The sequence below is a fragment of the Nerophis lumbriciformis genome, linkage group LG22 (assembly GCF_033978685.3).
Source record: "Nerophis lumbriciformis linkage group LG22, RoL_Nlum_v2.1, whole genome shotgun sequence".
In the NCBI taxonomy this organism is placed as follows: Eukaryota; Metazoa; Chordata; class Actinopteri; order Syngnathiformes; family Syngnathidae; genus Nerophis; species Nerophis lumbriciformis.
In genome coordinates this window covers 16,365,086-16,376,539 of record NC_084569.2, presented here as the reverse complement: position 1 = coordinate 16,376,539, position 11,454 = coordinate 16,365,086, and the positions used below count along the sequence as shown (strand labels likewise).

Sequence of the window (11,454 nt, the reverse complement as noted above, 5' to 3'; positions counted from 1 at the left end):
CAAGTGCAAGTCAAAAATCTACTATGCAAAGCAAAAGCCATTTATCAACAACACCCAGAAAAGCCGCCAGCTTCGCTGGGCCCGAGTTCATCTAAGATGGACTGATGCAAAGTGGAAGAATGTTCTGTGGTCTGACGAGTCCACATTTCAAATTGTTTTTGGAAACTGTGGAGGTTGTGTCCTCTGGACCAAAGAAGAAAAGAACCATCCCGATTGTTCTAGGCGCAAAGTTCAAAAGCCAGCATCTGTGATGGTACGGTGGTGTATTAGTGCCCAAGGCATGGGTAACTTACACATCTGTGAAGGCACCATTCATTCTGAAAGGTACATACAGGTTTTGGAGCAACATATTTTGCCATCCAAGCAACGTTATCATGGACGCCCCTGCTTATTTCAGCATGACAATGCCAGGCCACGTGTTACAACAACGTGGCTTGATAGTAAAAGAGTGCGGGTACCAGACTGCCCTGTCTGTAGTCCAGACCTGTCTCCCATTGAAAATGTGTGGCGCAATATGAAGCCTAAAATACCACAACGGAGACCCCGGACTTAAGCTGTACATCAAGCAAGAATGGGAAATAATTCCACCTCAAAAATTGGTCTCCTCAGTTCCCAAAAATGCCCCTGTGCCAACTTTTTTTGCAATGTGTTGCTGCCAATAAATTCTAAGTTAATTATTATTTGTGAAAAAAAATTAAGTTTCTCAGTTCGAACATTAAATATCTTGTCTTTGCGGTCTATTCAATTGATTATATGTTGAAAAGGATTTGCAAATCATTGTATTCTGTTTGTATTTACCATTTACACAACGTGCCAACTTCACTGGTTTTGGGTTTTGTAAATATCTTAGTGTGGTAGTCAAAATATCACGGTATTCAGTCAGATATTGCAATATTTGGAAATATTAGTCCCACCATTATCTTCTTACAGATTTGAAATAACATATCGTTTCAAACATGACTCACCTTTATCACTGAGTGTGATCAAATAATGCATGCTAATCACTGTTCTGTCTGAACCACATAATAGAAGAATAATTAATTTGTAATTGTGATGCTGAAAAGTTTTGCAAAAAGCAAAACCTGTTTTTTTCCTTCCTAAAGGCCCGCAGTAATAGCTAATGAGATGCGAGAGCACGTGCGACTGATTTTTTTTTTTTGACACTCGCCATGAAGGAGGTGCTGACATATCGCCATAATCAGGAGAGGCCGCCTTATTTACTGACTTCATCCACATCGGTCCTGTACTAATAGCTGTTCCACTAACACACAATTTATAAAGAATCTGACAGTGTTCACAACTCTACAACAGCCTCAGTGCCACTCTCAAAATGTCCTGGATGGAATTCTTTCAATATTGTGTTTTTGTCAGCAGCACACTGTACACATGACCATTTTCCTTACAACTGATGTGCTTTCCAGATTGTAGGGTAAGTATGTCAATGTACACGCAGTAACAATAACATATCAATATACCTTGGACAATTACAGATGCAACCTAACTAAAATGTATGTTCGAGTTATGTGATGTCATTATTTTTCTGCACGATGGCAATTTCAGTCAAAGTGACTAAGTTATGCAGTTATGCAACCATATTAATATTATTATATATTTACATGGGACAAAAACAACAATAAACATGTAAGAAAAAAAGTTTAAAAAAAGAATTGGTATGTGCTGAGAAAACGCTGAAATGTTCTAAGTAATAACTAATAATAATATACATAGTCACCTATAATACAAAACCCAAAACCAGTGAAGTTGGCACGTTGTGTAATTCGTGAATAAAAACAGAATACAATGATTTGCAAATCCTTTTCAATTTATATTCAATTGAATAAACTGCAAAGACAACATAATTCATGTTGGAACTAAACAACTTAGTTTTACTTAGAATTTAATGGCAGTAACACATTGCAAAAAAGTGTTACATGGCCTTTCCTTTTAACAACACACAGTAAACATTTGGAAACTGAGGAGTCCAATTTTTTAAGCTTTTCAGGTGGAATTCTTTCCCATTCTTGCTTGATGTACAGCTTAAGTTGTTAAACAGTCCGGGGTCTCTGTTGTGGTATTTTAGGCTTCGTAATGCGCCACACATTTTCAATGGGAGACAGGTCTGGACTTTAGGCAGGCCAGTCTAGTACCCGCACTCTTTTGCTATGAAGCCATGCTGTTGTAACACGTGGCTTGGCAATGTCTTGCTGACATAAGCAGGGGCGTCCATGATAACGTTGCTTGGATGGCAACATATGTTGCTCCAAAACCTGTATGTACCTTTCAGCATTAATGGTGCCTTCACAGATGTGTAAGTTACCCATGCCTTGGGCACTAAAACACCCCCATAACATCACAGATACTGGCTTTTGAACTTTGCTCCAATAACAATCTGGATGGTTCTTTACTTATTTTTCTATTTTTTTTATTTTTTATTTATTTTTTATTTTTTATTTTTTTGTGTCCTGTCCAGCTTCTCAGGCAAATCATATAGTTGATGCAGATGCCCATGTCGGCTGTTCAGATTTACTTTACAAAAAAGAAGTGTAGGATACTTCTCTTGTTGCCTTATTTGTATTAGACTTTATTAAATGTATTTATATTATCATTTAGTGCAGCCGGGCCGGAGCAGGAGGGGCTAGAAAGAGAAAAAAAAAAGAAGACAGAGGGGGAAATTGTGGGGACAAGAGGGGGATTAGACAGAGAGACAAAAACAACAACAGCAAACAACAACAACAACAACAATAGAGCAACATCAGCAAATATGACATGTACAAATATGATTGTAAAAGTAATAGCAAATAAGCAGTTAGCGAAAAATAAAAAATAATACAGAAATGACAATGAGCATTATTACACTACAAATGGATCAATACAAATACCAATAGAAATAGCGCTATTGATAATGAACAATACCAATAATTTACCTTTATTATCAACAATACAGTTGTTTAAATGCAACAATACATATACGTAATGATAACTTGAGATACGAAAGAATGCAGAAAAATGGAGGGGGAGAAAGAGAAGCAACCTACATTAACCTTGTAGATTGTTATAGTCACAATAGGTTAAGCTTTGTCAGTGTGCCATGTGTTACACCCAGTTTACCCTAGGGCAACAACGTTAATATATGTTTGATGAAACGTGATTATGTGCATGAGTGTAAGTATGCATATGTACTTGTATATGTACAGAATGTGTATATGTGTTTGTACAATGAATGTATATGTACAGAATGTGTATATGTGTTTGTACAGTGAATGTATATGTACAGTATGTGTATGTGTATGTTTGTATATTGAATGTGCGTGTGGATGTACGAACATTAGGTAGGTAAATATGTACTGTATTTGTGTATGTATGTGGGAGCGTAGGTACCTATGTACGTATGTGAGCATATGTGAATTTGCATGTACAATACATTCGACTCCCAGAGTGCGTGGGAGCCAGAGCACGGCCCCATCACCCCCGAGAGCCCAACCCACAAACAGTAGGCGTGGTGCCCAGGGAACCAGGGACCACCGCCCCCACGCAGCCAAGCCGACCAGCGACAGGAACCCCAGAGCCCCGCCCACCGTACCGCCCACAAGGGCCAGCAGCAGGCCGCAGACAGACGCACCCGGCAGAGGACAGGGCACGAGAAAAGCAGGGGACAGCCAGACCCCAAGCCAGCGAGAGACCACACCCCACACGGGCAGAAAGGTGGTTCTTTACTTCTTTGTGACACAACGTCCACAGTTTCCAAAAACAATTTGAAATGTGGACTCGTCAGACAACAGAACACTTTTCCACTTTGCATCGGTCCATCTTAGATTAGCTCGGGCCCAGGGAGGCCAGCGGCGTTTCTGGGTGTTGTTGATAATTGGCTTTTGCTTTCCATAGTAGAGTTTTAACTTGCACTTACAGATGTAGTGACCAACTGTAGCTACTGACAATGGTTTTCTGAAGTGTTCCTGAGCCCATGTGGTGATATTCTTTACACCCTGATGTCGGTTTTTGATGCAGTACCGCCTGAGGGATCCAAGGTCACGGGCATTCAATGTTGGTTTTCAGCCTTGCTGCTTACGTGCAGTGATTTTTCCAGATTCTCTGAACTTTTTGATGATATTACAGACCTTAGATGGTAAAATCCCTAAAGTCCTTACAATAGCTCGTTGAGAAATGTTGTTCTTAAACTGTTTGACAATTTTCTCACGCATTTATTCACAAAGTGGTGACCCTCGCCCCATCCTTGTTTGTGAATGACTGAGCATTTCATGGAAGCTGCTTTTATACCCAATCACGGCACCCACCTGTTGCCAATTAGCCTGTTCACCTGTGGGATGTTCCAAATGATTGTTTGATGAGCATTCCTCAACTTTCTCAGTCTTTTTTGCCACCTGTGCCAGCTTTTTTGAAACATGCAGGCATCAAATGAGCTAATATTTGCAAAAAATAACAAAGTTTTCCAGTTCGAACATTAAATATATTGTCTTTGCAGTCTATTCAATTGATTATAGGTTGAAAAGGATTTGCAAATCATTGTATTCTGTTGAACAGAAATAGGGTTCAGACCAGGGGATGTCGTTGTGGTCTCTGAAGCCCTTTAAGGCACTTGTGATTAACGGCCATATGAATGAATTGTGATTGATTGATGCAATAACTTTAACAACTAATGTTTATGAAGCTGGATGTCAGTTAGCTAAAATATATTCTTGATATTTAGTTTTTTTTGCGCTGATAAATGGCTACTTCCGGTTTCGGTGTCGACTATGAAAATATCCGCTTTGGTTTGTTCTTCTGTTTCCTTTTCCTGGGGATTTTACCTTTTCTTTAATGAAAAATTAAATAAAAACAACACCGGTTTTATATTTAGTGTTTGCTTTTTAACAAACAAAAAAAGAAAAACGCTTTTTGTTTCAATTTTACTTTTTGTATTTTAAAACGATTTTCAAATAAACCAATCGTTTTTGTTTTTCAATGTACATTTATAAAAAAACAACAACAACAATGGCCACAAAATACACTGACCTAAAACGGTCAGCGTACCTTCTGTTCATTCTATGTCCAATTCTTAAAGGCAAATCAAAAACAAAATTGGGGCCGTTTTTCGAATTTTAAAACAAACAAAAATATGGTTGATTTTCAATAAAATATTGCCATAAAATTGGATTTTGTGCTGGTTTTATTTTATGGATTTTTATTGTTCCAGATAAACACAAAAATCGAATATATGTTCATCCAAAATGCAAAAATGCGTTGTTATTTGTGTGATGACAAATTGAACCGGAAGCAGTATTTTAGGTCCGTGTACTTTCCGTTCGTTCCGTTTCAAATTCTTAAATGCAAATAAAATAAAAAAATACAATTTTTTTTATTTTCATTTCTGGGACAAAAGTTTAACAACTATTTAATGACATTTTTTTAGAACGACAATAGGACTCCTGCTGAACAAAGGTGTTAGCGTTATGCTAAAAACATGCTAAACGCAAAGGAAACACTAAAACACTGCTTCTGGTTCAATTTGTCATCACACATAAATAACGCATTTTTGCATTTTGGATGAACATTTATTCGATTTTTGTGTTTATCTAGAAAAATAAAAATCCATGAAAGGAAAACAGCAGAAAATCCAATATTATGGCAATATTTTAATGAAAATCAACCCTTTTTTTGTTTGTTTTAAAATCTGCCATATATGTTTCAAATCGAAAAACGGCCCTAATTTAGTTTTTTTTTAATTTGTGTTTAAGAATTGAAAATACAATGAACGGAAGGTACACGGAACCTAAAACGGACATTGACTTTTGTAGTATTTGTTTCTATTTCTTTATTTTATTTTTTATATTTCTTATTTATTTTTAAACTTTTATTTTAAATATTCAACATTTACATACAAACAAAGAAATAATAGTAGTCAAAACAAGTACAAAAACAGTACAAAACAGCGCCAGGGGGTTTTAAACTCAATAAAGCAACTAAAAGAAGAATGCAATACATATATATACATATTAGAGGTAGAAATGTTAGAGGTAGAAAGCGTTTTAAAGTAAAGTTCTAATTATTTTCTAAAGGCACAAAAAACAGGTCGGGTATTGAGAAACTTACATTTATGAATATAAAACTTAGCCAATATTATAATGAGGTTGCAAAGGTAAAATTATTTTTCAAATTGTTTTTCATACAGTGCAAATCCAAATTTTTTGTTTCTTTTTCGTCGACAGTGTTACGTATTTACAGTGACGTCATCAGGACGCGCCAGACGTCAACACAGAAGCATCATGGCGGCGCCTCAGCCGAAGCAGGAGAAAGAGGGCGAAGATTGCTCTTTACTGCCTTTAGTCCATGATATAATTAAATGGTAAGGCCACAAATTGATTGTTAATACACTTCCCTACTACGTAACATGTTTATTTTTTTATACAATTGTAATGCCCTGGTTGTTGATGTGCAAGCCACAGCTAACGCTAGCTACTAGTTAGCATCTTAGGTAGACTAACTAGAACAGTGTTTTTTATATTTTAGTGTTTTTCAACCTTTTTAGAGCCAAGGCACATTTTTTTAAATTTCTAAAAAAATGTGGAGGCACACCACCAGCAGAAAATATTAAAAAAAAAATGAAACTCAGCAGCTGATATTGACAATAAAAAGTTGTTCTCTCAAGTGTTGGATAATAATTCAAACCATAACCAAGCATGTATCAATATAGCTCTTGTCTCAAAGTAGGTGTACTGTCACGACATGTCACATCACGTCGTGACTTATTTGGAGTTTTTTGGTGTCTTCCTCTGCGTAGTGTTTTATTTCTTGTCTTGGCTTTTCCTGTTTTGTCGCTATTTTCCTGTAGACGTTTCATGTCTTCCTTGAGCGCTATTCCCCACACCTGCTTTGTTTTAGCAATCTAGACTACCGGTATTTGAGTTGTCGCTATCCTTCTTTGCGTGGACATTGTTGATTGTCATGTCATGTTCGGATGTACTTTGTGGACGCCGTCTGCTCCACATGCTGTAATGTAAGTCTTTGCTGTCGTCCAGAATTCTGTTTTTGTTTACTTTGCTACCAGTTCAGTTTTAGTCTCGTTTTGCATAGCCTTCCCTAAGCGTCAATGCCTTTTCTTAGTGGCACTCGCCTTTTGTTTACTTTTGGTTTAAGCATTAGATACCTTTTTTACCTGCACGCTGTCGTCTGCAAATCGTGATCACGACAAACCATGTTCCCGACATCTACATAGTAATTAACTACCTGCTGCCAGCTACTGATATGGAAGAGTACAACATGGTTACACTGCCGAGCTGCAGACAGCACAGACACTCAACAACGGCACATTTGCAGATTATTATTACTGGTTTGCAAAAAATATTTTTGACCCAAATAGGTGAAATTACATATTCTCCCACGGCACACCAGACTGTATCTCACGGCACACTAATGTGCCGCGTGGTTGAAAAATACTGGTCTAGAGCAGTGGTCCCCAACCACCGGTCCGTGACACATTTGCTACCGGGCCGCAGAGAAACATGAAATAATTTATAAACAACTGCCTTTTTTCCCCCCGACTTAACTTTCGCCTGTCCCACGAGACACACCAATAAGCTTGTTTCTAGATGTACAATACAACTCCTAATAGGAATTTTCCATTTGTTGTATTTTTTATAACTTTGTGACATGATACAATGCACATCAATGAACATATAAAATATAAATGTGACAGATTGTAGCCTAAGGCTGATTTCCATCTGCATCTCATTGCAAAGAAACAAGTTTAGGGCTCCCACTAATTCAGCGTTATAGTGAGTTGTATTTTTCATGCTCATATTTTTGCTGTATTTATCTGGCACAAGTGGAAAGCCCTCAAAGTAATTCCTACATTAAACTGGTCCACGGTGCAAAAAGGTTGGGGACCACTGGTCTAGAGCTCGGCAGAGTAACCTTTCAATATCAATAGGTGGCGGCACGTAGATACTTGCTTTGTAGATGTCGGGAACATAGTAAAAGGGTATCTAACGCTCAAACCAAAAATAAACAAAAGGTGAGTGCCCCTAAGAAAAGGCATTGAAGCTTAGGGAAGGCTATGCAGAACGAAACTAAAACTGAACTGGCTACAAAGTAAACAAAAACAGAATGCTGGATGACAGCAAAGACTTACATTACAGCGTGTGGAGCAGATGGCGTCCACAAAGTACATCCGTACATGACATGACAACCAACAATGTCCACACAAAGAAGGATAGCAACAACTTAAATAGTCTAGATTGCTAAAAAGCAAAGCAGGTGCGTGGAATAGCGCTCAAGGAAGACATGAAACTGCTACAGGAAAATACCAACAAAACAGGAAAAGCCCCTAAAATAGGAGCGCAAGACAAGAACTAAAACACTACATGCAGGAAAACACCCAACAACTCAAAACAAGTCACGGCGTGATGTGACAGTACACCTACTTTGAGACGAGAGCTACAGGTAAAAGCCAGTAAATTAGAATATTTTGAAAAACTTGATTTATTTCAGTAATTGCATTCAAAAGGTGTAACTTGTACATTATATTTATTCATTGCACACAGGCTGATGCATTCAAATGTTTATTTCATTTAATTTTGATGATTTGAAGTGGCAACAAATGAAAATCCAAAATTCCGTGTGTCACAAAATTTGAATATTGTGTAAGGGTTAAATTTTAAAGACACCTGGTGCCACAAACTAATCAGCTGATTAACTCAAAACACCTGCAAAGGGCTTTAAATGGTCTCTCAGTCCAGTTCTGAAGCCTACACAAACATGGGGAAGACTTCAGATTTGACAGCTGTCCAAAAGGCAACCATCGACACATTGCACAAGGAGGGAAAGACACAAAAGGTTATTGCTGAAGAGGCTGGCTGTTCTCAGAGCTCTGTGTCCAAACACATTAATGGAGAGGCAAAGGGAAGGAAAAACTGTCGTCAGAAAAAGTGTACAAGCGATAGGGATCACCGCGCCCTGGTCAAGATTGTGAAAAAAAACCCATTCAAAAATGTGGGGGAGATTCAGAAGGAGTGGACAGCTGCTGGAGTCAGTGCTTCAAGATCCACCACCAAGAGACGCTTGAAAGACATGGGTTTCAACTGCCGCATACCTCGTGTCAAGCCACTGTTGACCAAGAAACAGCGCGAAAAGCGTCTCACCTGGGCTAAGGAAAAAAAGAGCTGGACTGCTGCTGAGTGGTCCAAAGTCATGTTTTCTGACAAAAGCAAATTTTGCATTTCCTTTGGAAATCAAGGTCCCAGAGTCTGGAGGAAGACAGGAGAGGCACAGGATCCACGTTGCCTGAAGTCTAGTGTAAAGTTTCCACCATCAGTGATGGTTTGGGGTGCCATGTCATCTGCTGGTGTTGGTCCACTCTGTTTCCTGAGATCCAGGGTCAACGCAGCCGTCTACCAGCAAGTTTTAGAGCACTTCATGCTTCCTGCTGCTGACCTGCTCTATGGAGATGGAGATGGAGATTTCAAGTTCCAACAGGACTTGGCGCCTGCACACAGCGCAAAATCTACCCGTGCCTGGTTTACGGACCATGGTATTTCTGTTCTAAATTGGCCCGCCAACTCCCCTGACCTTAGCCCCATAGAAAATCTGTGGGGTATTGTGAAAAGGAAGATGCAGAATGCCAGACCCAAAAACGCAGAAGAGTTGAAGGCCACTATCAGAGCAACCTGGGCTCTCATAACACCTGAGCAGTGCCAGAAACTCATCGACTCCATGCCACGCCGCATTAACGCAGTAATTGAGGCAAAAGGAGCTCCAACCAAGTATTGAGTATTGTACATGCTCATATTTTTCATTTTCATACTTTTCAGTTGGCCAACATTTCTAAAAATCCCTTTTTTGTATTAGCCTTAAGTAATATTCTAATTTTGTGACACACGGAATTTTGGATTTTCATTTGTTGCCACTTCAAATCATCAAAATTAAATGAAATAAACATTTGAATGCATCAGTCTGTGTGCAATGAATAAATATAATGTACAAGTTACACCTTTTGAATGCAATTACTGAAATAAATCAAGTTTTTCAAAATATTCTAATTTACTGGCTTTTACCTGTATATTGATGCATGGTTGGTTCTGGTTTAAAGTCACTTTTTACTGTAAATATCGGCTGCTGAGTTTAATTTTTTAATGATTTCTGATGGTGGTGTGCCTCTGCATTTTTTCAATGAAAAAAAATGTGCTTTGGCTGAAAAAAGGTTGAAAAACACTGCACTAGAAGATGAACAAAAAAGGATTACAATCTGTTCTTTCTGTTTTAAGCATGGATAAGGAGAGTCAGGATGAGAGCCAGGATGTGCACCAGGAGTTGAACAAGCTGAAGGCAAAAATACAACAGGCCCGGGACCAGATCACCACTATGCCCGGCATCGAGAGCAGTCCCGTGGACCAGCAGCAGCAGCTGGAAACGCTGAGGGAGCAGGTCCACACCAAGAACCAGTTGCTGCAGAAATATAAGAGCCTCTGCATGTTTGACGTGCCTAAAGCATCTTGAAGGATCCTAAATTAAGATTCTGGAAGATCTCATCCTCTTGGATGGAACACTCGAGGACATCCATCCATCCATTTTCTACCGCTTGTCCCTTTTGGAGTCGCGGGGAGGTGCTGGAGCCTATCTCAGCTGCATTCGGACAATACGGACTAAATGGATGGAACGCCATTCTGGCGCAATTGTATTCTGACCACATCGATAATTATCATGTATGTTTTGTGTTGCATGTGCACAATTTGAGGGATTTTCACATTTATTTTGTATTAAAGCTGCACAAAAATATTGCATTCTTTTCTGGGCATTGGTAAGTCTTTGAGGAAGCAGAGCAAACCATTCAAGTTTTGGGAAATTTCTGTTTTGCGTATGTAAGTAATTATTGAATGCATGTAAACAACCGTCGTCATGCTCAGCCCAGCCCTACAGACAACAGGCTTAGAGTAGCGACCACTAATTATGTAGTTATTTGAGTAGTGCTAGCCAATGAGCTAACTGCCACGGGTTGACAGCTCATTGTCCAGCACGGTTCTACACTTTTCACAGCTGCACCAGCTAGCATCCATTACCTGCAGGAAAGCTGTTATTTACACCTGTTCAATAGATTTGTATCAAATCATGCTTTTGCAAAGATAATGCATAGCTTTGATATACAAAACCCTGTTTCCATATGAGTTGGGAAATTGTGTAAGATGTAAAAATAAACAAAATACAATGATTTGCAAATCATTTTCAACCCATATTCAGTTGAATATGCTACAAAGACAACATATTTGATGTTCTAACTGATAAACATTTTTTTTTTGCAAATAATCATTAATTTAGAATTTGGTGCCAGCAACACGTGACAAAGAAGTTGGGAAAGGTGGCAATAAATACTGATAAAGTTGAGGAATGCTCATCAAACACTTTTTTGGAACATCCCATAGGTGAACAGGCAAATTGGGAACAGGTGGGTGCCATAATTGGGTATAA

General features: G+C 38.6%; 1 protein-coding gene across 1 annotated transcript; it reads left to right on the top strand.

Moving 5' to 3' along the window:
• The first annotated feature begins 6,206 nt into the window (after positions 1–6,206).
• On the top strand, positions 6,207–11,057 carry med9 (mediator complex subunit 9). The gene is made up of 2 exons (XM_061973418.2): positions 6,207–6,340; positions 10,257–11,057. Exons 1-2 carry the CDS (start codon positions 6,261–6,263, stop codon positions 10,486–10,488), a joined length of 312 nt encoding a protein of 103 aa, XP_061829402.1. The 5' UTR covers positions 6,207–6,260; the 3' UTR covers positions 10,489–11,057.
• Positions 11,058–11,454: the final 397 nt, after the last annotated feature.

Bases quoted from the DNA above. Each gene is read 5' to 3' on its own strand.
- med9 (XM_061973418.2), top strand. From the start codon at position 6,261: ATGGCGGCGCCTCAGCCGAAGCAGGAGAAAGAGGGCGAAGATTGCTCT. The intron at 6,341-10,256 runs GTAAGGCCACAA...TTCTGTTTTAAG, and splicing joins GTCCATGATATAATTAAATG to CATGGATAAGGAGAGTCAGG.